Below are 26,868 nucleotides of genomic sequence, written 5' to 3'. Positions count from 1 at the left end.
GAAATATGCAAAGAAACATTTAAATTAATGGAATGAACATAATAATAAATAAATAAATCAATTTAAATCGCAAAATTTAAGGGAGAAGATGTATTGTTGTCGCGCATATCAATGATTCCTACAGATACGCCACTTGAGTTCCAAACGGTGCGACTCGCGTTTGCAAGACTATTAGAAAGGCGCAGAGACGATCACTACAAGCGTGTGAATTGAATTTGGAAAATTCATGCTTTTTATAATTGTAAATGGCTTGCTCAAGTGACCAGACGGAAAAACCAAAAATATTGCGTAAAAAAGCATTTTATTAAACAGAATGTACAACCGAAAACTTTTTTATTTATTAATTATACTGTTTACTTCTTCATACTTTACATGTTTATTACTTTATACGTTGCATTACAATTCATGGCGGGGACAGCTAGTAGATGTGTAAAATTCTAGATGCTTTATACATACGAAAAACCACATACATTTTTGTCAGTTGTTTTTTACAGAGCAAAATTTTAGGGGGTTTCCGAACAAAACTAAGGTGGCGAATAGGGTTATCAATTTGAAAATTCGCCAAAATGCAGGGATTCTCAATTAGATTGGAGATTACGTGGTTTTAGATTTATTAATTTACTACGTTCTCATAATTTTATAACAATGATTTTTTACTTTACTTTTACTATATCTGAACTCCTATACACTCATCATTAAAAATAAATATCCACTTCTTTTTTATAAATAAGTGTTTCTTGTGACTTTACTTTCGTGAAAAACCTTTCTACTACAATAATCCCTAAATCACTATAACAATTCATAGCGTGATCTGCACAACTCCAGCACACTTTACTTAAAAATTCAAATGTTTCCCAATTACCGAGAGGTGAATGCATGACATTGTCTATCCGTATGCCGAATTTCATTAAAATTTATTCAGCGGTTCTGCATTTGTTTCTAACATCCAAACATTTTCACAATCATTTTTATTTTTAAATATTAGTGCAACTAAGATATAATTTAGACGGGAAGTGGAAATTGTCTTGACCACAGTTGAGTTTTTAGACATAAACACAATGAAACTCAAATGCTAAACGGTATTTAACTGTGATTAAAACTGAAAAAGCTTATTTTAAGACAAAATTATTTTCCACTTGCATTTTTGAAACCGCAATTCAAACTAGATTTAGAAGGATTTTTCAATATTGGCATTGGCAACATTGTCTTCACTCTAGAAACATCCCCAATCAGCAATGTGGTCTCAAAAATGTCAAATGATTTCGTACGCAATGGTATTTATTTATTGTTGTTCGTAATCGATCATATCTTACACTGTTTATACATATTACTCAGCACTGTGGTAGATATTGTAAAGTTGATATTGTATTGTGTCCTGTATACAAATATGACAGAGGGAACGAAGAAACGTAAACGGAATTCGGCAGAGTCACATAACCAAGTTGTTGTCAATCGAGGCGTTATAGACGCGAATTGGCAGAAATTTCTATCAGCCAACATAATTATGGATAAGAAAGAAGAAAAGCCGCCCCAAAAAAATCACTTCACGGGCACTTTCCGGCGTGCAAGGAAGAAAAAGCCGCAAAACCAAGAGATTACGTCGTCAGAGTTCATAAATGGTGACATGAAAAGTTTAAATTTAGAACCTCAGCCGAACGGTGAATTAAAAAAAATCAATGAGCCTAGGAAGCAAAATAAAATAACCAAATTTTTGGCTATGGATTGTGAAATGGTTGGAATAGGGTATAATGGAAGTGACCATATGCTGGCAAGAGTGTCCATAGTCAATAAATTTGGGGACTGTATCTATGATAAGTTTGTGAAAGCCCGGGAAGAGGTCAAAGACTACAGAACTGATGTGAGTGGAGTAAGGAAGGAAGATTTATTGAATGGTGAAGAATTTACCGTTGTTCAAAAAGAAGTCTCTGATTTATTGAAAGGAAAGATTTTAGTTGGACACTCTTTGAAAAATGACTTAAGTGTGTTGTTTTTGTCACACCCAAAGAGGAATATTAGAGACACTGCCAGATATAAACCTTTTAAAAAGGTATATATGACTCATGTTTATAGTAATATAATAATTCATAATATAAGTTGAATATTGCATGTATACTGTCCAATGGCTAGGTATAAGCCAGGAATTGTGAACCAGTGATATGTGACATATTAATTCAAGCATGCGAGTAATATGAAAAACATTCTATCTTTCTTTGGGCTTCACTTCCCTTAACATCAGGTGCAACATAAGATTAGGTGCCAAGACAATCTCTTTTAGGTTTACTGGTACCGGTGGAACGAAAACCATTTGTAATTTGTACTGTAAATGATTTATTAATAAAAAAAAATATTAAAATACTGAAGACATTTTGCTGAGACCCAATAAAAAAGAAAATCTAAAACTTACTTGGGTCATAAAAAAGTCACTAAAAGGCGGCATTCGTATAGATAAAACTAGTGGAGGGCATTTTACAAGTCATGTTTTTCTTTTATAAATAATGGCATGTTAAGCATTAAAGGTTCGCCATCTCTGGTATAGACTTTGTCTACTATTAATAGGTGTTAGGCTCCCACCACTCCCAGATCTTGAATTTTTGGGCAATTTGGAGGCAGGGCACAATCTGGATAATGCCGCCCCTGACCACCTATATTTTTACCTTTGTCACTACATCACTTCCACGCCCTCACGGGAAATAATTTATGTGTTTAATTTACTGAACGTCTCAGTAGTCAAAATTGCGTTAATGATGAGTCGCTCGTATGCGTCTGTCAAGTGTGAATTTGCCGCCTGGTGCACGGGCCCTGGCTTGCCCCCCCTTAGATCCAGAGATGGCTCCCGCACTATTCTTATGAAGGTTCCCAGTTTTACTAATTTTTAAGTCTGTTAAAAAGCCACTTCCCAAACATTAATAGTATAATGAACACATAAAAAGAGTTGTTTTCAATATATAATGCCTATTCTAATAAAAAGGTAATATATAATTTTTTTTATAAAAGTAAAAATATTTATTAAAAAAATATAATTTTTAATTCAAATGCATCACCTAAAATTGTTGTATGTTAACTTAATCTGCTTAGCAACCACAACCTGATTTACCCTAATTTTCAGACCCCCATGTTACTAAATATAAAATAAATAAATAAATAAATATCAAATATCAAAATAATTAATTACGCCATCTATTCATTGTCTAATGAACCCATTTATTAACTAGACTAAAACATTGTATATTCTTTATAAAAAAAATATTCATTGGTTTATCCACACTAGCGTGTTGTAATTATAATAAACACTGCTTTAAATAGTGCACAATGTATTAAAAAAATCTTTATCTAATTTCAGATCACCAAAGGCAGCACTCCGTCCCTAAAAAGGTTGGCAAAAGAAATTCTAGGTATTGATATCCAGCATGGAGAACACAGTTCAGTGGAAGACGCAAGAGCTGCCATGCAATTGTACTGTACTGTAGGTAAAAATGGGAAGAGAGTTTAGCGACAAACGAGGGCATAGGAAGATTTCTAATGAATAAAATTTTCGTCTAATTTGGCTCAGCATGATTTGGCCGAATTTTCGGATTGGCGTGAATCGGCCGAATTTTCGGCTTGGCATGAATCGGCCGAATTTTCGGCTTGGCATGAATCGGCCGAATTTTCGGCTTTGTTGAGATGTTTTTAAATGTCAACGTTGTTTTTAGTTTGTAATCGGGTTTTCGGAGTTGCATGATTAGCCCGAAATGTCAGATGATTTCAGTAAATTGAGCCAGTTGAAAAAGGAAATTATGTTTGCAGATTGTTTTCATATAACGATTTTTTTTCTGTTTTTTCGGCTTTAAATTCGAATTACCATGAAAAAGTAAGCCGAAGGGACCTTTGAACAAAATAGTGTTCTTTAAGTCAGGACCTCGAAATATAAAAGTATATTATTAAAATTTAGACATATATATACTTATTTTTTTTTTATAGTACAATAATTATATTATGTACATTTTATTCAAATTGGAATATTTTTATACTGGAAAAGTTCCAGTTTTTTCTGAATATTTTCATTTTTCATTCCTAATCAGATGAATTAAAATTATAGCTTGACCAAGAAAATAAAAAACCTCAACATGTTATAGTAAAATATAGAACTAATTTCTTGTAAATACCCACAATGTTTAAAACGAAAAAACAGTGGGGTCCCAGAAGGTTTTTTATTTTTCTGGTCAGGCTATAATATATGTAAGTTTTGCCATTTTCAGGACAATAAAAAAGATCCATACATTTGTGTAAGTTTTCGTTTTTTGCATTTAATATGGAGTGCCTATAATTAAATTCTAAAAGCAATTGTACAACGTGTAGTTAGAATAATTAATATAAGCTCTGCTTTAAAGTTAATATAGATTTTTTAATTTTTACATATTTGTGTTTTATTACTTTGGTCTCGTCGACACTAGTGTTGCCAATAATAATAATATCAGCCCTGTATTATATACTTGCCCACTGCTGAACACGGGCCTCCTCTACTATTGAGAGGGATTAGGACTTAGTCCACCACGCTGGCCTAGTGCGGATTGGTAGACTTCACCTTCGAAATTCCTATAGAGACTTCTCAGATGTGCAGGTTTCCTCACGATGTTTTCTTTCACCGTTAAAGCGAACGATAAATTCACAATGAATACACACATGATTTTAGAAAAGTCAGAGGTGTGTGCCCTTGGGATTTGAACCTGCGTACATTCTTCTTGGCAGTCCGTTCCACACCCAACTAGGCTATCGCCGCTTATGTTTGTGTGTTGCCAAACGTCCCGTATTTTAGGAATAGACTCCCGGATAGATAGTCCCGTTAATCAATAGATCTAGGATTGACAAGTACTCACGCGCGTAACGTTCGCATTGTCGCATACATATCAATACGACTCGGTTTTTAATAAATTTAATAACAAGCGAGTTGATACCTGCTTTCAATTACGATTATAATTGTATTGATTGTTACAAATATGTTAAAAGTGGCTCGATATATGGAAAAAAAAAACAAAAAAAATATTTGTCCTGGATAAAAAAAAATATTAAAAAATATCAAAAAAATTATTTTGTTTATTTGTCCTGGGTAAAAAACTAAAATCTCGTATTTTTGCGCAGCATTTGTCCCTTACAGGCTTAAAAATAATCTGGCAACCCTAGTCGACACGATCCTCCCCACCGCTAACCAGTTGCGAAAGTTAGTCCGACACAACATAGGTACTAATGCATCCTGCGGGGCCCGCAGCGCGTAGTGGCGCAACGGGCGATCAGGGCGTACCGCACGGTCTCGTTCGAGGCGGCTTGTCTTTTGGCCGGATTCCTGCCCTGGGATCTGGACGCCAGAGCCCTGTCAGAGGTATTCCACTGGCGGGAGGAGGCGTTCAGTCGCGGGCAGCGTCCGGCCCCGAAGGAGGTTGAGGCCATGAGGGCCTCCCTACGGCGAGCCGCCGTGGAGGAGTGGCGTCTCAGGCTGGAGGCCCCGTCAGCGGGGCTCCGGACCGTCGTGGCAGTGCGGCCCGTCTTTGCCGAGTGGCTGGACAGGCGCCACGGTGCGGCAACCTTTCGGTTGACGCAGGTACTCACCGGGCATGGCTGCTTCGGTGAGTATCTGTGCCGGATCGTTGGTACGGAGGTGTCGGCCGTGTGTCACCATTGTGACAACTGCCCGCTGGATACGGCTCAACACACTTTGGCGTTGTGTCCAGCCTGGGACGAAGAGCGCAGCGCTCTCAGATCAGTCGTCGGAGGAGATCTCTCGCTGCCGGCCGTGGTCGCTTCCATGGTCGGCAGCGAGAGGTCATGGCGTGTAGTGGCCCACTTCTGCGAGGTGGTCATCTCGCAGAAGGAGGGTGCCGAGAGGGATCGGGAGAGGGAGGATCCCTCTCGCCGCCAGAGGAGACGTAGGAGGCGCCGGGTGGACGACTGACCGGCGTCTCCCGCCCTGTGGATTGGGGGCGTTTGGAGAATTCCACCACGGTATCCCCTGCCTGTCGTAAAAGGCGACTAATAGGGGCCACGATGGGGGGTCGTCGGCGGGCAGCAGGGGGCTGTCCGCCCTAGTGCATTTTTGTGCGCTCTTGCACAATTTTCGGTTGACCCCCGGGATGGACGGCAGTGTGCAGTTGGCCTCATGCTGCCGTAGACGCCGAGGGCGTCCTTCGGTGCGCGGGGCTTCTGAGCCCCCCCCATAATAGGAGACGGGCCGCACTAGGCGGCATCGCGCAGGGGCGGCTGCAGTTGTAGTCTTAGACAAACGTCAGAGGAAGCCTGCAGCCGTCCCTAATGCGCCGAAGAGGGCCACCGCGGAGTTTTAGTTGGTATGCCGTGCGTTGTACATAGGTTAGGGACTCGGCCCGGCGGTCGCCCGAAGGCTGACATCAAATCCGGGCGGCGCAACGCCGGGTCGTAAGGCACGGTGACCCCAACATAACCGCTCAGTCGCCCCCCATGAAGGCTGGGCGGTAGTCATAAGGCACTTTCTCCGCGAAAACAAAAAAAAAAAAAAAAAAAGGTACTAATGCATGAATGCTGTCTACTAATCGTTCTGATAATTAGATTCTCCATAAAGGGAAGCCGATAGGAATAGGGTTATATGGACCTTTCGCTACTGTCGCTTCTCGCTTACTATCAGGTGAGGGAGGTTATCTTCCAGTTTGAACATTGTAGCCTGCATTGACGTATATTCTAGACACGAACGTCCATATAAACTATTTGTTCAAAATCTGAACTAAAATGGCGACCAAAACGTCACTTATAACCTATTTATTCACTTGAACAACAAATAAGTTAACTTACACTTAGCTTCAAGTTCTTATATTATAAGCGCCACTCCATACACAACCACACGCTGTCAATATTGAAATCCTACTAGTCAGGTGTATGGATTGCAGTACAGTTGAATCGAACACAATGAATATACGGAACGCCAGATCTAGTATGTAGTACATACCTATATATCAATGGTAGTCTGAATTATCGGGCATTATGGGACTTCCGTATGGCACCCTGCAGTTAACACTGGAGAAACTTGTGAATGAGATGCTGAAATCTCTCAGCTTAGCGACTGCAAGGGCCTTGAAGAAAGTTGGGAGGGAATTGTCGGGGAAGGATAAGGAAATCTCTTAGGATGGGAGGAGAGGCCAGGAAACGTTCGTGAGCCCCTATAGGCCTCAATGTGAATTGGCTACCATGAGGTATACTGGTACTGAGGTATAATGTCCCCTGGTGCGGGGGTGTATTGTGAAACGGCGATGTTATTTATTTTGATGTCTGAAAAATACTTAACAATATAAATGAAACACGAAATCAATGACTGTTAAATTTTATTAAATTCCATATACGTCGACAGGTTTCGACCACACTGAGCATACGCGACGGCACGCAGTTTGATACATGGACGTTCAAAACTAAAAAATCTAAATAAAATACTTTTGGCCTTGAACCTTCAGAATAAAAAAAGTACTTTTGTAAGTAATTAAAGTCGGTTTGAAATTCTGAGGCCTTAGTTCAACAAAAGGACATTCGGAATAACTTGTGACTGATGATCGTAAACAAAATATATTTGAATTTGGTTTAAAGATTATGGTAAAGCCTAAAGGTATTTAATTCTGAGTTAAATTAGTTCTGAGTGTTCAAAATATCACCTTATCCGAGATTTTAGTGAGTAGGTGTTGTACTTCATTTGTATAAAGTTTTTACTAAAGAAATACAATATACAGAAGACAAATAATCAGCAGTCACAGGTACGCCGTATCAAAACACAATGCTTCATATTTAAATTTCAACTTTAATGCCATAATATTAGGCTTTAATACCGAAAAATAAGTGCCTGCCTAACCTAAAAACATTTCTTGGAACAAAAAATTTGGATCTGTATTTTTTTACAAGAAACCTCGCATCGCGTCTGCTCAGTGCAACCGATTTATTACATCACAGGTTTTAGCCCTTTAACAACTTTAGCTATTTAATCCGTTGCTTTAAGTGTGTTGGTAGAAACTATACTCACAGGAATGAATATAATACTTTTAGAAGTAGCTTCGATTCATTTATAGCATTTGCTGTGAAAAATAATAAGTTAATAAATATGGTGATATTGTGGACTATATCAAATAATTTCAAATCACGTCACACCATGTTACACTACGTCCAATCACGTCACAACACGTCATACAATGTCACATCGTAATACAAGCACTTAAATACAAAATATAACCTACCAACACACTTTCATAATTCCATTAATTTTTGGCTCCAATGGCATTAAATTTTATAGCACTTTCCATTTTTCCTAAATAGTATTAGCTCTATTGCTGTTAGAGAATCGTCTAATATAAATTCTTTTACGATCGATGTCGAAGATTTCAAAACAAGGATTGCGAAAACCAACCAAAACATTAATTGAAAAGGCGGTAGTTATATCCGTTAACGATCGTTAAGTTCTAAAATTACGATAGCAAAATAAACGTCAAAATATAATCATTGTTGCTGTGGTCTGTTAAATTTGGTGTGCGTTTAAACAAAACTATCACAAATCTTAATTAAATATACAATTTCGAAAACTGCACATATCGGAAAATGTATGGAGTTCAGGAAATAGAAATTTTGTATAGTAAAAAAAATATTGTTGGGTTCAATTAGCAATAAAAAATTACAGAAGTTTTGTTGTTATTTGTTATTATATATTTTATTAAGATAAAATAATGACCTATTCTAAAATTGTTTATTTGTGGGAAGCGTCTAAAAACTAATTTCTGTTTGCGACCTTTACTTTTTCCCCTTTTTTCATGCTATAGGTTTCATTTTTGACCTATTTTTAATAAGTTCAATTATATAGTCACTTAAAAAAAAGGTCGCAAACACAAATTCGTTTAATGATTTCTTATGTTTACGCGAATGTTAGACATTGAAATTAAACTATTTATCGTGGTTTTAACAACACTTCATTCCCCCCGTGACCATGAAGGCTGCAAGTGTTCAAAACGTCGGGAGAAAACTAAAATAATTAAAACCGCGATAAAATCCGAAAAATAGTTTAATTACAAATTCGGTTCTTTGACGATTCCCACAAATTAACAATTTTGGAATAGGTCATTACTTATTAAGGGAGCGATATACATTTCTCGATATAGCTCTAGATAATATATTTATGAGATGTGCCCTTTTCGAAATTGCATATTCAATTACATTAAGGCCCACTTTATGTGTATCCTTCAGTGAAGTTCGAGACGACAGCGACAATTATATCACATTGGAGTAAGCAGCACAAGTCATGAGCACGAACTGTGGTTGAGGCGAGCGAGCATATGTACGAGACGAAATTGTAGCGTATAATAAGCCAATAGTAGACGAGCATAGACTGAGCGACCAATTAAAACATCGGTGCGTTGGGCGACTGACTAATCGCGAGCGTGCTCACAACTCGTGCCTCCGCACGTTAACAAAACTACCTTGATCATTGTGATTTTTCTCGGTATCAGAAGCTATTACAATCTTTTATTCAATGTATGAATCGCAATTCCTAAAACGATATACCTCAGGGATGGCGAACCTGTATTGCTTGCCATTTAAAACACAATTAATAATGTGCCTTATCTATCCGACCTTTTTATGTCCTAAAAGTTTTTAGTTGGATATTATTTTGTCTCGTGCAGCCACTGACACGCGTGGCAATAGTTCGCCAACCCCGATACCCAATGATCGAAGTTATCTTTGCACCTGGACTCCTTTGTTTAAACCTTGCACATATTTGAAAATGTTTTTGGAAAAAATAACTTCAACTAGGCATTTACATAATGGTCCGTTAAAAGAAACTATTAAAAACATCTATAACTATTTTTAACATTATATAAATTGTGCGCTATTATTGTTGAGTATATGACATTATGAGTATGTAACAGAAAAATGTTGCTATAAGATGTCGCTTAAATCGTAAGTCAAAAAGCAGACAGGCCCTGGCGTCAAATATAATTTGACCTCTTTTTAGTAAGCGAAAATATAGGCAGATAGGGCTTGTTTTAGGCTCTGAGGCGTCAAATATAATTTGACCCCTGAAGACCTCTAAGATCTGGTGCTATGAGCCACTGCTGGTATTCCCTATAAAGCCGATAATAGGCTAGATATAATTAGGCTTTACGTAAAAGATATCTAATGCAGTTGGCTAAACAACAATTTGTGAATCTTGTATGTATTTTTTTCAAGTTTTTCAAATTATATATATTTTTTTATGAATATATTCATTGCACCGTAATATAACGCGATTTTTCTGTTACATACGTGTTTAAAAACAATAAACGGACTGTAAAATTGTGAATACATTAACATTGATTTTGGATGGGATCATGTTTAGACCATAAAAGAATAAATTAAATACGAAAAAAATTACAATATTCTAAAAGGTAAAATATAAAGCACAGAAAATACAATACTGAGAAATAAAAAATAGTAAAAAACACAAAAAGCGTTAAATACAAAGCTTAATACTGAAAAAAAAACAAAAAAATACATAAAACAAAATACTTAAAAGCAAAGACTCAAAAACTAAAAAAAAAAGAATAAATGCGATACAAAAAGTATGCGACCACTTTAAGACTAGATGGGGGCCAAGATTATTTTATACGTGAATACGACCCACACCAGATCCCATCCAATTTTAACATAAAAAAACATTTTAAAACTCTCATATTCAACGTTGAATATTATAAAAATTAAATACTAATTATATACAAGTAAGTACATGAAATAATACATTAGAAATAATACATTTTGATGTCAATACATTAAAATATATCGAGCAATTTTTCACAGAAAATATTGCAATCAAAATAGGGTAAAGGCAAACGATTAGACAACCTCTGAAGTTCTTTATTTCTTTAAATGACGAGACGAGCTTGCCGTTCGCCTCATGGTAAGCGATACGACTATAAACAGTAGAAACACCAACACCTTGATATATAAAGTATTTGGTATTCCACTGCGCTCATCCTGACATGAGATGTTAATTATTATGTCCAGTAGTTATGGCTACAATGTTGGCTAGCTAAATTATTTCATTAATATTGCTTGTTGCCCGTCATTGCAATAGATGCTGTGAAAAATAACTCTATTCAATACCTCTACTGAAACTCCTGTAAGCCAGGATCGCCAGCATTAACTGCTGCATTCAAAAACGTCTCAAGCGTTTTCACAAACAATACTATGAGGACACAGTGCATGCGAACGCGTAGTGACTGTCGGCTATTTTATAGTTTCATTTGGCTTTGCTTACCTTTTTTTATAATAATTTATTACTTATTGCTTAATGATTACACACAGAACCATGTGAAAATAGAAAAACAAGAATTCATAATAGATGGAATGTAATATTTCTATATTGACATAATTAACAAGCAAACAACACAGGCAGCTGACCAACTGAAGTCAAGTTTTATTTCAATATTAGCCAATCACAGGGCGCTGTCTACGCATTGCGACTATCATGCCGAAAGTACAGACTTATTATCAGAAGTACTCCGTACTTAGCTAAGTAACGTTTGTGAATACGGACTTTCATTTTAATATTTTTTTGACATTTATTTTTTCAAAAATTTTTCTTTATTATTATATATTTCTGTATTTACTAAAAATAGGGGTTAATTTGATTGATTACAAAAATACCATTATAGTTAAGTGAAGTTTCTGAATGCAGCAGTAATATAAAGCATTGCAAAATGTGAATTATACTCAAAGAATGAAAATACACAATGAAATGTCTTTGTCATTTTGAAATACATTACACATTGGCTTCCAAAAACCATTTAAAGGAATTAAAGCCTTATTCCAATGAAATCAAACGATCTTGTCATTTGAAAACAATAAAAACTTAATAAAATTATGAAAAAACTAAAAAAAAATTATAAATTAACCTTGAAGTCATAAAATCTTAATGAAGTTATGAAAAAACTTTTTTTAATAACCTTGATTTCACTCTCACTAACACTTCTATTTTCACACAATTTAAAATTCACGCATTTATTTTTGGAAAAAACACACAACCTAAATATAAATGCATCTACATAAAACTGGGCAATACAAAACTGAATACTGTACTGGGCCGTATTGCGCGGCTTGATGAGGGACGCGACCCCCCAAATTATCAAATTAATTCACTCGTATCAGGTTTCTTTAATTGAACAGGAATTTTTGGTTAAAATAGCCTATTAGATTCAGACAAATGACATTTCAGAACTTCTAGCCCCAACGTACTCTCAATCAGTCGGAGCAATTTTCTTGCAGCAAGTTTATTGAAGCAAGTTTCACCCATCGAGGGGTCGTCCATTAATCACGGGATGTTTTTAGTGGCTTTTTAACCCACCCCCGATGATATGTGGTGAGGTTTTAGACTACCCCCAACCTTACCCAAAATCACGTGTATTTTTTTGTACAAAGTATATTGAAATTACATTAAATTGCGCCATCAACGGAAAATAAATACACGTTATATCTCATTACCACCCTCTCCGTGTGATATTTCGTGATTTTATTTCAGAACCCCTCCCTCCCTTTCGAGCTTTATGTGATAAATGGATTATCCCCACCACGAGTAAGACTTGAGTTGCCTCGCCATTGTATTAAATGGGTAACTTTATAACCTTAAAAATTGTATATGTGATGCAAAAAATTTGCTTCGTCTAATGAGGCTTTAGGGTTAACAGTTTTTTATATATTTAAGAACCCTGGCTTACGAGATGTTTGGCAGCCCTGTATTTTCCCGAATTCAATTTGGTAGCAAAATCTAATTCATGTCAGGCGTAAAAGTCAATTAGGGTTGCCAATTTCAAAAATCCTGGTCGACGTAATGTGACAGCCCTATATTATTTCGTTGGCAAAAGCCAGTTTAGACCAGGCGTTAGGTTTTCATGTAGGGTTGTCAATCACGAAAAAATTACAACATTCATAGATTTATTTATTGAATTATACACTGATTTTGAATAGCTAACACTGGGCTCTTAACTTTAAAGTTCTGACCAATCTTATTAGAAAAACACGACATAATATTGTCCTCTCTGGCAATAGAGTCCAGTTTCACGGTTTATTTACGTGAATTGACAACCCTAAAGAAACCATGGTAACAGCACCTCATAAATACAACAATTAATTTACTATAATACAAATGAACAACTATTGTCTTAAAGCTATATTTACAGTTCCAAACTACGCTTAAAATGATTTGGTATGAACTTTGGGGTTGACCCTACAAGTGGGGTTGACCCCACGATTATATTTTAATGCGTTAGATGCAGTGCGGTCCAAATTATTAGCAATAATTTCACTTCGGTAAGTTATAACCTATACGTGAATTCGTACAAACTAAATTACTAAACTGATTTTATCGAATTTGTCTGGATTTTTCGTGTTTTTTCAGTTTTTTTTTATTGTAGTGTCCATAAATCCAAACTGATTTTACGTTTAAAAGTCGATTGCATCCATCTTTCATAATAATTATAGATAACCATATTCATACTGTCTTTTTGTTTAAAATTTCCATGTATCTTTAAGTAAAGTTTTAAATATAATTCTGGGGGACCATGACCCACAATGGACAAGTTTATTAAACTACATTGGGATGTGACCCACGAAACGAAAACAATCTTTGCTATCTAACACTGTATACTATTAATACGTTTAACTTAGGACGGATCTGGCGTGGTCCAAGGCCCCCCAGAAGCAGAAAAAAAAAATTGAAAAAATTATGGGGACAGTTTTTTTTACGACTGCCAGAAGTATTTCTTTTTTATTTAAAAAAAAAAAAAAAACATTATTTTCTTCATTGACAATTAGTACGTACATTAATAAATTTTTTTTAAACAAAAAAATTTTCATATTATTTTGAACCGCACTAACCTAAAAAAAATATTACTTATTAAACGGCCAATACTGTTTAAACGTTGTCAGTAAAACAAATTAGTTCGATAAGGGTTTTTATTCTCCTGGTCAGACTATAACCTTGTCCCACCTTATTTCCCCCATATTATTAAAGGTTTTAAGCGTATTTGGAACCGTTACGAAGCGGGAATAACATTATGTGTTGTACATATATTTTCTTTGTTGTCTACCTATTCTTGTCATATTAGCGCACAGCTCTTGATCCCTGAGAACAAATATATTTAATTTAAGCGATATGCGAGATTCGTCTTTTTTATTTAATAATAATAATATCAGCCCTGTATTATATACTGTCCAACTGCTGCACGGGCCTCCTCTACTACTGAGAGGGATTAGGTCTTAGTCCACCACGCTGTAGTGCGGATTGGTAGACTTCACACACCCTCGAAATTCCTATAGAGAACTTCTTACATGTGCAGGTTTCCTCACGATGTTTTCCTTCACCGTTAAAGCGAACGATAAATTCACAAAGAATACACACATGATTTTTCGAAAAGTCAGAGGTGTGTGCCCTTGGGATTTGAACCTGCGGACATTCGTCACGGCAGTCCGTTCCACACCCAATTAGGCTATCGCCGCTTCAAGCACACTTTAAACCACTTTTAAAATAAAATAAAATGCTTTATTCATCCCGTAGGCGAACATAGTTGCACTTATAAGTCAAGGTACATGAGAATATTTAATTATTACTTAATTAAATTAGCTTATGTAAATAAAGACAATTGATATCACTACATAGTATAAAATAAAGTCGCTTTCTCTGTCCCTATGTGTGCTTAAATCTTTAAAACTACGCAACGGATTTTGATGCGGTTTTTTTAATAGACAGAGTGATTCACAAGGAAGGTTTATATGTATAATAACATCCATTAAATAGCATTGCATCCGTGCGAAGCCGGGGCGGGTCGCTAGTTGAAAATAAAATAAACAAGCTCGGGCTGGCAGGGAAGAATTTTAAAGAACTCATAGCGCTTGGGAAACACTGATGCTGGGAGTTCATTACAAAGGGTGCTTCTGGGAGAAAGGACCGGGGAGCCGCACCGCGATAGTACGGTCGGATTCTACGTAGTACGGATTAACTCTATTCTCTATTATAAACTAACTCAACTCTCTTCTTTATTATAAACTAACTAGCGACCCGCCCCGGCTTCGCACGGGTGCAATATTTCTCCACTATTTAATGGATGTTATTATACATATAAACCTTCCTCTTGAATCACTGTCTATTAAAACAAAAACATATCAAAATCCGTTGCGTAGTTTTAAAGATTTAAGCACACATAGGGACAGAGAAAGCGACTTTGTTTTATATTATGTAGTGATGACGCCAGGACACGTCCTGCCATTGAGCGCATTTTATGTAAACTACTTCTTTAGTTCGACAACAGCGCCACCTATCGGTTCTAAATTCCCGTAATTCGAGCTGGATCTAACTAAACTCTATTTTTCATTGTTTGATGTATCAGAGATTACTACGTACGAAAAAATTTCACCAAGCTTACCAAATTTTCCCATATTTTTCGTTGATTTTTCAAAATTATCCTTTGATACAAACCGTATTATGATAATTATGAGAAAAATAAAGGAATAAAACAAGCCGGTCGAGCCGTTCTCAAGTGACACTACATACATGTGGCAACTCATTTTTATTTTCATTTACGCCCTACATGTTGGGTGTGGAACGGACTGCCGAGACGAATGTCCGCAGGTTCAAATCCCAAACACACCTCTGACTTTTCTAAAATCATGTGTGTATTCTTTGTGAATTTATCGTTCGCTTTAACGGTGAAGGAAAACATCGTGAGGAAACCTGCACATCCGAGAAGTTCTCTATAGGAATTTTGAATGTGTGAAGTCTGCCCGCACTACAGCGTGGTGGACTAAGGCCTAGTCCCTCTCAGCAGTAGAGGAGGCCCGTGCAGCAGTGGGACAGTACAGGGCTGATATTATTATTATTACGCCCCACGTTGAATAAGACTGTTCCTTTGCCTACTTAAGTATAAAAAAGCACACTTACCTAATATCACCCCACCCGCCGTTCCCCTTAGTCAGTTTCTTGTTATGCTTCGCCCCTCCTGTTGTAAAGGTGGCTGTCACTCTTGTAGGATAGAGGTAGGGCTTGGCGTTCTGCAGCAGCTTTTGAACTCTACTGATTACTGACGAGGCGTTGCAGTTGGCCTTTTTGTGGTGGAAACCGCTGGAAAAAAGAAAAAAAAGCTGGAAATGTTAAATAAAAAAAAACGATTAATTTAAGAATCGATTTTTTTATCGATTTTATAAATGTATCGATTGTTTTTTTTTTATTTATTGGGACGGTGTTTTACAGTGGGAAATGGCTTTTTGTGGTGATAACCGATGGAAAAAGAAAAAAAAAATACTGGAAAATTACTTTTCTAAAAAAAAAAACGATTAATTTAAGAATCGATTTTATAAATATATCGATGTTTTTTTTTTATAAGAACGGTGTTGTTTTACACTGGGAAGCGGCTTGGCAGTGACGTCCATAGGCGATCTTACTATCAAGTGTACTATTTGCATTTGCCTTTCTAAGCAATAAAAAAACAGCTTCAAGCTCCGATCAAAATTCGAGTCCTTTGATCAGAACTACACTTTAAATGTACTTACCATTCCCCAATATGGAACACCCTAGGGCCCTTACACAGTATAACTTTGAACTTCTCCCGTCCAGGCCTATTCTGGGACAAATGTAATAACGAGTAATCCCAATTGTAGTCATCGTAGGCACAAAACTGGTCCTGGAGTTCCATTATATTCCGCCATACTGTTCTATTGAAGCCGAAACCCATGTTATGCATGCTGGAGTGCCACGGCGTAATCTCCAGCTGAAATGGTAGAATGGTAGGTTATGGTAGGTTTTGGTAGAATTTGGTAGTTTTTGCGCATGCCTTATTTTGTAGTGGTGATTGATGATAGGGCATGAAGTAATGTAAAAAAAATATAGTAAGCATTTAAATAACAGGGAAATTCTCTATACTTTTCTCGCAAAAAGACAATTTACTCAATATGGCAGATTGATCTTAGATCATGGGTCTTAACAACAACTGCTTAAAGTAATAATGTTTTAACCCTGATATGATCTTTGAGTATATCAATGTAGTTTTATAACTGAATTTCCATTTCAATAAAAAATAGATAAAGGTACTTAGTATCTTGTTGTTTAAGCAACTAACACAAAGCTATAACTTAGTATTTTTAAAGCAAAAATAATCAAAAAAATACCAGCAATAGATCAAAATTAAACATATAGAGTATTTTTCAATAGTTTTGCTTGCGTCAGTCGTTATTTCCTTGTGGGTCAGGAATGACCCCAAGTAAACTTAATAATATTGTAATCCATTTATAATTTGATTAGTACAATTTAAAAAAGAACCAAAACACTGTTAAATTTATTTTTATGAGCGCCTATTGAAAAATAATCATTTTTATTGATATATAACCCACACCACTAAAACCAAAAATATATTAAAAAGTATAATAAAATCCTTTACAATTATTCTGATACTTAACCTTCTAAAATACATTAAATAACCTAAACCCGTAAAGACTGGAATGCAAACTAACTTCCATTATTATTAAATATTTTTACACTAATAAATGTATAGTTGCAAGTGGGTCATTTTTGTCCGCTAATATAATGCCTAGCGTCCATTAGGCGCAGTGTCGAATGGAATCAAGTCACATTAATAATTAATGTGATTCCGTTCGCCTCGATTCTGCTTAAATCGATATCGGACAAAAAACAGTGCATGTGGTTAAGAAGCAGGTGCACACAAGCATAAGCAAAGCGCAATACACAAAACTCCATTTACAATATCTATATGTATGTAACAAAATGTCTACGTACGCTCCGTTCATAATAGAGATTTATAATACTTGTAGAGAATATAATTAAAAATGCCTTTAAATACTTCATTGACCTAATTGGATATAGTTAGACACTTACCCGGTTTAACAACAAAAGAAAATGTAAATTAAAATGGGTAAATTTCGACCTACTTTGCGATGCAACATAGGAATTACAAGTTAATATGTCATGGGTCATTTTTGACCCGAGATTTTTAAAACCGAATTTAGAATTAATTTTAAAGATGGATTGAATAATGGTGACAATTTTTTTTACTTATTTACAATTATTTTCATCTTTTCAGTATATTGTCCCTAACAAATCACATACCGAATATTCCTAATAAACTCATTGCACACTTGCTAGTTACAATAGCCGTGTCTGCAAAGCTATTATTTACATTGGAAAAGTGAATCTTAATGATTATTTGTACAGAGGACACAATCCAAGGGATACATGCCGAAAATAGATAAGAATTTTGGATACGTAGAAGTATAATAAGTATATAATATCAGCTCTGTACTTAGTCTGGCCATAAATACTGTTACACTTAATTATAAAAAAATATTACATTTGAATTTCGAATCTGTCATTTTTATACGATTGTTCATTGTGTTTTCTCATTTTGGCGCCAATGCATTGTAAAATATTTTGCGATATTAAAATGGTGTGGGGTGATAAAGAGAACCGAATCGCTGTGATAGCATTACACAAAGTAGGTATGGAGCCAAATGCAATTTTTAAAACTCTCCATACACTTGGTATTAGTAAAATGTTTGTGTACCGGGCTATTAATAGGTACAATGAGACCTCCTCTGTTTGTGACAGAAAAGATCTGGCCGTCCACGTAGTGTTCGTACGAAAAAGGTGGTCAAAGCAGTAAGGGAAAGAATTCGAAGAAATCCTGTCCGAAAGCAAAAGATTTTATCTCGGGAAATGAAGATAGCACCTAGAACCATGTCGCGTATTTTAAAAGATGACTTAGGACTTGCAGCCTATAAGAGACGCACTGGCCATTTCTTAACTGATAATTTAAAGAAGAATAGGGTGGTAAAATCGAAACAACTACTGAAGCGGTACGCAAAGGGAGGTCACAGAAAAATTTTGTTTACGGATGAGAAAATTTTTACAATTGAGCAACATTTTAACAAACAAAATGACCGTATTTATGCTCAAAGCTCTAAGGAAGCTTCCCAATTAGTCGACAGAGTGCAACGTGGACATTATCCGACTTCAGTGATGGTTTGGTGGGGTGTTAGCTATGAAGGAGTGACTGAGCCATATTTTTGTGAAAAGGTATCAAAACATCGGCACAAGTGTATCAAGATACCATTCTTGAGAAGGTAGTTAAGCCCCTTAACATCACCATGTTCAATAACCAAGTATGGTCCTTCCAGCAAGACTCGGCGCCGGGTCATAAAGCTCGGTCCACGCAGTCTTGGTTGGAATCGAACGTTTCGGACTTCATCAGAGCTGAAGACTGGCCGTCGTCTAGTCCCGATCTTAATCCGCTGGATTATGATTTGTGGTCAGTTTTAGAGAGTACAGCTTGCTCTAAACGCCATGATAATTTGAGTCCCTAAAACAATCTATACGATTGGCAGTGAAGAATTTTCCCATGGAAAGAGTGCGTGCTTCTATTGATAACTGGCCTCATCGTTTAAAGGACTGTATTGCAGCCAATGGAGACCACTTCGAATAAGCTTTTATATTTTTAATTGTTTTATATTTATGTATTAAACTGACACACTGTAAAAGTAATAAATGTTATTTGCAGTTAACAATTTTCTTTTTTCTTTATTACAATATTTATGGCAAGACTAGGTATTATATACTGTCCCACTGTTGGGCACGGGCCTCCTCTACTACTGAGAGGGATTAGGCCTTAGTCCACAACGCTGGCCTAGTGCGGATATAATAAGTATGGTATAGCGATAATAATATTTAATTGTATATTCAAGAATAATTAAGTTACTAATTAAAAAATATACAACGCCAGAGCAGTAGTTTTAGATATTAAAGATCTAAAACAATAATACTTTTAAGGTTTATTAGTTTTTTATACGTGGTAAGGTAAGTGAAGTGCCGTACAACAGAATGTCGACTGACGAGAGATGATTACCTCTCAGTCGACACAATTATGCCTGTTGGAACTGGATATACACAGGCTGATCCCGGAACGCGACACGTGGGCCACTATGGCAGTTTTGACACCTTGTGTACGGTCGCTATCCGGGCGGATATATATCCTTCCAGCAGATTTGTATGATAGACCATATATTATACAAACTACTAATGCTCGCACGGGAAGGGACAAATCTGCATCAGTTGGTTTGCAAAGTGGGATTCAAATAGGATATAAACAGATGAGAGATGATTAAAATTCTACGTTTCCAAACATCCTTGTCTTAATTTCAGTATATCTAAATGCAAATAAATAAGCAAATATATATGCAATACCGCCTATTATGTTCAAATATGCCCAATTTATTTTAGATTATAAGGCGCACATCATTCGATTTGACTGACTGATATCTGACTGAGGTATAAGTGAGCGTGTAAGGGACTGAGCTAAAATACTGATATTAATCCTACACACGTACTACAGGTTAGTTTTTTTAAAATTAAAAGCCGTGTTGATCAAGATTTACGTCGGCATAGAACTCCACACCTCATAGCATTAATAGACCATAGGCTCTGAACCACTGTTATATAAAACTAGGAATTTAGCACTTCCAACGTTTCAAATAAGTACTTGTTTTATGTAACATAAAACACATTATATCGACTACCACTTACATCATGTAGGCACCACATTATATCTGTTTTCTAATCTAACCCTTCACCATTGACTCGTGCCTTATATTCTACTAGCGTGCAATATTTCTCCACTATTTAATGGATGTTATTATACATATAAAACTTCCTCTTGAATCACTCTATCTATTAAAAAAACCGCATCAAAATCCGTTGCGTAGTTTTAAAGATTTAAGCACACATAGGGACAGAGAAAGCGACTTTGTTTTATACTATGTAGTGAAGTCACATTTCTAACCTATCTCCGTCACCGAAAACTAAGCGAGATTTTAACCCCCCCCCCCCTTCCCCAAGGCAACTTTTGTGCGTTTGGTCTTCACACCTCTTGCACACCGGGGGACATTTGTTGCGGCTCTATGCACATAATTCAGTGTGTATACCTCATGGTTGTAACACATTGAGGCCTATAAGGTCTCGCGAACATTTCCTAGCCTTTTCCCCTATACCCATCTTAAGAGGATTCCTTCTCTTGCTATCCCCTCCCAACTTTCCTCCAGGCCCCTGCAGTCGCTAAGCTAGGGGATTCCAGTATCCCATTCGCAGGTTCTTGTGTTGACCTCAGGGTCCGATACAAAAAAAAGCACTTAAATGACATCATCATCATTTCAGCCGGGAATCGTCCACTGCTGGACATAGGCCTCCATTGAGCGCCACAGGGACCGGTTCTGGGCCGCCCTCATCCATCGGACTCCGGCGACCCTCACCAGGTCGTCGGTCCATCTCGTGGGGGGCTTGCATTAATGGCAACTTGAGCTTTATTTATTAAATAGTTCTAAACATAAAGGTGAGATTGATGATACACTCTCAGTATTGCGGTATTGGAAGCCCTAGTCAAGATCCTTTCACTTCAATATAAGAGCAAAAAACTAGCAATGACAAAATTTTAACCCATACTTTTATAACTTCATTTAATACGTTTCAAAAATATTTAATACACACATGCGTCGAATATCAATAATTATATAAAGCTGAAGAGTTTGTTTGTTTGAACGCGCTAAACTCAGGAACTACTGGTTCGAACTGAAAAAACCTTTTAGTGTTAGATAGCCCATTTATCGAGGAAGGCAATAGGCTATATACCATCACGCTATGACCAATAGTAGCGGAGCAGTAATGAAAAATGTATCAATAAACTAATCGAGATCAAGCATTATCTATGGGCATATCCAAACATATACTATATTACAGCAACCTTTTGCGTGCTGGCATACAGATTGGGGTAAACTTGGAAGTTCCACTGGGTCTCTTGCTGTCTCTTTCTCCTCTCTTCGCTGGCTGTCTTCACGTGTTGAATGTAGTTTAGGCTGAGTTGTTTTTTACGCTACAAATGGACGGTAAGCTTAGTGGGTCAATTTTGACCCCTGCGGTGACACACAATAAGCATGATTGGCCAGTCTTCATTGACATTAAAAGTCAGTAACAGCTTGTTAAAATTTTTGATGTAAGTTTTTTAAGTAAAAACGATTTTTTTTTATATACGTGTCGATTTTTTTTAATTTTTTTGTATATCAAAATCTCAGAAAAAAAATTAAAATCGTGATTTTTATGTCATCAGCTTAAAGAAATACCCATCCAATGAACTTACCTAAATAACTGTATTTTTTATAGAACTTGTTAAAAAAAACCTTAGAGTTGCTCTATCTCAGTTTTACATACAAAACTATATATACAAAACTTCGATTATTACGAAATAAGGTTTGACATACCGCTTTTGCGCTTAACACGTCAATATAGCTATTTGTCAAAGTTTTAACGATACGGTATTTTTTTTAACAGTTAAAATTATTATTTTTTTAAGGCCATGCCAAAGTGACCGTACTGCATTGATGGTAAACGGAGTAGAGTGTAGATAGAGTGACCGACGAGTGATGATTACCTCCCCAGTCGAGACTTGTTACTGCATTTGAACCGCATATACCGGTTGATCCCTGAACGTCTACTTCGAATAACGAACATCGAAACGTCGGTCCGAAACGAAGACTCCACGAACTTCGGATTTACTCTACTACAAAATTACATCGGACCCGTCACCGTTCTGTAGCTTACTTTAATGGTAGAATCAATTCTCCGTATTTTTTTTATTTTTTTTGGAGAAAGCAATGGACCTTATCCCTCGGAGATAGTTTTAAAAAGGGATGGCGAAACTCTATAAGTTGTTACAAATTCCATGTCTGAAATATTGCGAACGGATCGGATCCGTAACACTTCGTGGTAACAAAACGTGCGATCTGTCATCCGAAACTACGGATTTCGTTTTTTGAAGTAGACACTTAGAACGCGAAACACTTATGAACCTCTTTAGCGGACTTTGGGTTTCTTTTTTCTTTCCCGACCTCACACCACTACAACTCCTGTAAGGATCAGCAGTGGCAGTGTATGACGAGGGGTGAAGCTCGCCGAGTCTCAGGGAACACTATGTCATTATCCCGCAACGACATTAATCAAATAGAAATATAGAGAGTTGGAAATATTAATTGTCCACTTCCCTCCAGAGCAATTTGGGTTGGTTGGCAAGGACTTTTGGTTGTAGTAACTTTTATTTAATTTTGCATTTTGTCAATTATCGATTTTACTTAAGCTGTTACTTTGACTCTTACTGTGATGAAGAAATTGGCTGTTAAAAATATGAACCCAGATAGTGAAAGATGGTTGACGTACTTTTGACTCCATGTTCAACTAATGCTTATAATAAAAATATAATATATTTACCATAGAATAACGACTTGGTAATTTTTTGAATGGTATTAAATGAAAATATGGTTTTTTTTTTTATTTATTATGGGTCATATTAGACCCAGGTGTGTAATAATATATCACACTCTTAATAAAATAATGACCTATTTCAAAATTGTTAATTTGTGGCAGTCGTCGGAAAAGTAATTTTTGTTTGCTACCTTTTATTTTTGAAGTTGCTACAAAATTGAACTTATTAAAGATAGGTAAAAAATGAAACCTATAGCATGAAAAAAAAGGGAAAACTAAAAGGTCGCAAACAGAAATTCGTTGTTTGACGATTCCCACAAATAGGCAATTTTGGAATGTCATTATTTTATTAAGAGTGCGGTATAGCTGGCTCACTATTACAAAGCTTATTTAATTTTATTTATGTTGCAAAATGAGATAAAATAGCTTTTTTTATTGCTTTTATGACGAGACGAGCTTGCCGTTCGCCTGATGGTAAGCGATGCGACCGATAAACAGTAGAAACAACACCTTGAATTACAAAGTGTTCGTTATTCCACTGCGCTCGTCTGAGACATGAGATGTTAATTAGTCCAGTAGTTACACTGGTTACAATGTTCAAACCTACAACAGTACACACTGCTTGACAGAAATAGACATTGCAGTGGTACCCAGGCGGACTCTCACATATCAGAGACCTACCAGCAGTAACTACTAGTGTTTGTATAAGTGTATTCGGGAATGTCAGTACATTTTTTTTGGTATCCAAATAAAAATAGCATTACTTATACTAATAATACTGTACCAATGTTTGGGACCGTTCAAGTATTACGTAACGCAAGTTTTGAATATTTTTGACCCCGCCATGTAACGCGCCGTAACATTTTCCTGTACGCCTATGCCCCTCTCCAAAAGTTACGTAACTCTAAAGTGACAATATTTCTAATATTAACAATTATTTTACGCAAAATACCGGAAAGTCGCTAAAACACCTTTGTTATTTAAATGAATTGCTCTAAACTTTTTTTCTCTTCTCACTTTATCATCGTAGTCTTTACCCTAAACTGATTGAAAAGAGCAACACCAGTTCTTGCCCGTTCTCTGGTGAGAACTGCACGAACTGGTAGAGTTAATATTGACGGAATCTAAATTATGTATAACATTTTACAGATTCAAATAAATCATTTCATTAAAATAACAAATACAATGTTACGTAACACGTTGTACGAAACCCTCCCGCACCTGTTACGCATCGTAACGTGTTACAAGACACCCCTTCCCCCCAAATTGCGTTACGTAACCCTTGAACGGTCCCTTTGTTATGTGTAAACTGATCATGTTCCTATGAATAATAAATAAATAAACATGGAGTCAATATTGGGTCAAAATGGACACGTGGTGGGTCATTGCATATTTCGCTCCGAATGAGGCCTGGGACCATGTTCAATATTATTTTAGTATGTTATTCTAGATTCTGAATATATCTCGAAAAATCTTGTGTAATGTCAAAATTTTTACTCATTAAAAATTATGTACTGGTGACATGGTCTCAGGCGATTATAACCCTAAAAGCGAGGTAATAAAGCACACTTTAAGCTAACACGGCTGTTAACCTTTTCCAGATGGTAGACTATGAACATGTTACAGTATACACTTTACTATGCCACGGGCTTTAATAGTGATAGTAAAAATACAATTTAAAAATACACCTAATACTGTTACTAATTGAGTATATATTCCTTTGAATTTATAGAACAAAATTGATGACTAGAATACGGGAAAATCAACCCTATCACGTATCAATAGTATATATTTTTCAATACCAAATGGAAAAGGTTAATTATTATTGACTGGCGTGAAGTGAGTCGTAAAGCGAAATTACGCGAAGTGGCCCCGGTGCGATACGCAAATCATTTTGTGAATAGAATACCGTGAAGTGAACAATGAATAACCTATTATTATTTCAAAAATGGAACATTCTAAATTTAAATTTACAAATTGCTGGCTTATTATTACACGGTTCTATGTTATATATGATGTGCAAATTGAATTATATCCTACTAATATTATAAATGCGAAAGTTTATAAGGATGTATGTATGTTTGTTCCTCTTTCACGATAAACGCTACTGAACGGATTTGGATGAAACTTTACAGTAATATTGGTTATACATCAGAATAACACATAGGCTACAATTTATAATGATTTTGTGTAATTTGGTCATAATATAACATACATATCAAGTAAGTCGGAAAAAAAAGCTAGTATCACATAATTCTAAGTCTTCAGTGAAAATTTCCAATAACCCCAAAAGATATATAAAAGAGGAACCATGAATTTATTGCCATTTCTAATTTGTACTTACAAACAATTTTTAAATTTCATTTTTACAACGTGTTATTCGGTTCCAGCAGGCTGGCATAATTGTAACGACCGTCGAGGAATAATCATCTCTCGTCAGTCGATACTCTCGGACCCCACTTCACTAACATCAGGTGCAGTGTTGCTTTGCCGTTCACGTAAAAAAAAGTAATTAAAACTAACAAAGGACCTTGTAATAATAACCAGCGAAATGTACGCGTTTAAAAACGGAACACATTCGAAATTTAATTTAAAAATGTTTCGCAGTTAACGGAAAATAGAACATTTTTTTTATTTTCGCATTTAACTGAAATTAGAATTTTTTTTTTATTTTGGCATTTAACTTAAATTAGAACATTTTTTTTTAAATTTTCGCATTTAACTTAAATTAGAACATTTTTTTTAATTTTCGCATTTAACCCAGAGGCCACATTGCGAATTTCTCATTAAAACCTAAAAGCGAAATATGTTACTCACCTTATCGCTGTTAGCGTGGTATTGATACGTTTTTAAATAAGTTCCGAGCGATATTATTTCACATTGCGGACAGCTCTTGTCCGCAGTACTTTTCAAAAGACTCAGAATGTGTAAGAAATCTTCTGCGACGTAATGGTCTTCTTCTAGGAATAGTACCAAACCTGGGAAAGAGAAGTGATGTTTAGAACTCCGGAAAAATTGTATCGTTTTTTTTCTACCGGAATTTAAATTATCATGAAATCCGTCGAACCTGGGAAGGAGGATTATAATGTTAGAAGTCCGGAAAAAGTCGACAGTCGACTTTTTTGTACCGGAATTTAATTAACAGAACCGGGAAATTTTATTTACCGGAAAAAATCATATCCAGACTATATGTGTTTTGTCGTACTCTGTAGCGCCTAATTTGACACGCCTGGTGTATGCTATTATCTTTGTAGTTTTTTTTAATCCGCTTGACGTGTGCTTTGGGGGGGGGGGGGTCTTAAGTTATTTGCTGGTGGTAGGATCCGCCCGGATAGCGATCGTACACAAGGTGTTAAAACCCGCCATAGCGGCCCACGTGTGTCGCGTTCCGGGATCAGCCTGTGTATATCCAACAGGCATGATTGTGTAGACTGAGGGGTAATCATCTCTCATCAGTCATTCTATTGGACCCCACACACCATCAGGTGCAGTGGATCGCTTTGCCTTGCCTAAATGAACGCCCGACTTGCAATCTCACATATGAGAGACCTACCACCAGTAAA

At 36.2% G+C, this 26,868-nt stretch overlaps 2 protein-coding genes across 2 annotated transcripts; one reads left to right on the top strand and one right to left on the bottom strand.

Annotated features, from left to right (window-relative positions):
- The first annotated feature begins 1,207 nt into the window (after nucleotides 1–1,207).
- Nucleotides 1,208–3,834, top strand: LOC119193800 (RNA exonuclease 4-like). The gene is made up of 2 exons (XM_037447525.1): nucleotides 1,208–2,047; nucleotides 3,341–3,834. The coding sequence occupies exons 1-2, from the start codon at nucleotides 1,250–1,252 to the stop codon at nucleotides 3,488–3,490; spliced, it is 948 nt and encodes a 315-aa protein (XP_037303422.1). The 5' UTR covers nucleotides 1,208–1,249; the 3' UTR covers nucleotides 3,491–3,834.
- A 9,085-nt stretch (nucleotides 3,835–12,919) lies between these two features.
- On the bottom strand, nucleotides 12,920–26,379 carry LOC119190815 (alpha-1,6-mannosyl-glycoprotein 2-beta-N-acetylglucosaminyltransferase-like). Its single transcript, XM_037443758.1, has 5 exons — nucleotides 26,123–26,379; nucleotides 21,795–21,923; nucleotides 16,546–16,763; nucleotides 15,938–16,117; nucleotides 12,920–14,125 (listed from the first exon to the last, which is right to left on the bottom strand). Exons 3-5 carry the CDS (start codon nucleotides 16,734–16,736, stop codon nucleotides 14,056–14,058), a joined length of 441 nt encoding a protein of 146 aa, XP_037299655.1. The 5' UTR covers nucleotides 16,737–16,763; nucleotides 21,795–21,923; nucleotides 26,123–26,379; the 3' UTR covers nucleotides 12,920–14,055.
- Nucleotides 26,380–26,868: the final 489 nt, after the last annotated feature.

This window comes from Manduca sexta, chromosome 1 (genome assembly GCF_014839805.1).
Source record: "Manduca sexta isolate Smith_Timp_Sample1 chromosome 1, JHU_Msex_v1.0, whole genome shotgun sequence".
Lineage (NCBI taxonomy): Eukaryota > Metazoa > Arthropoda > Insecta > Lepidoptera > Sphingidae > Manduca > Manduca sexta.
The sequence above is the reverse complement of the archived record's forward strand: the minus strand, read 5'-3'. Positions and strand labels throughout refer to the sequence as shown.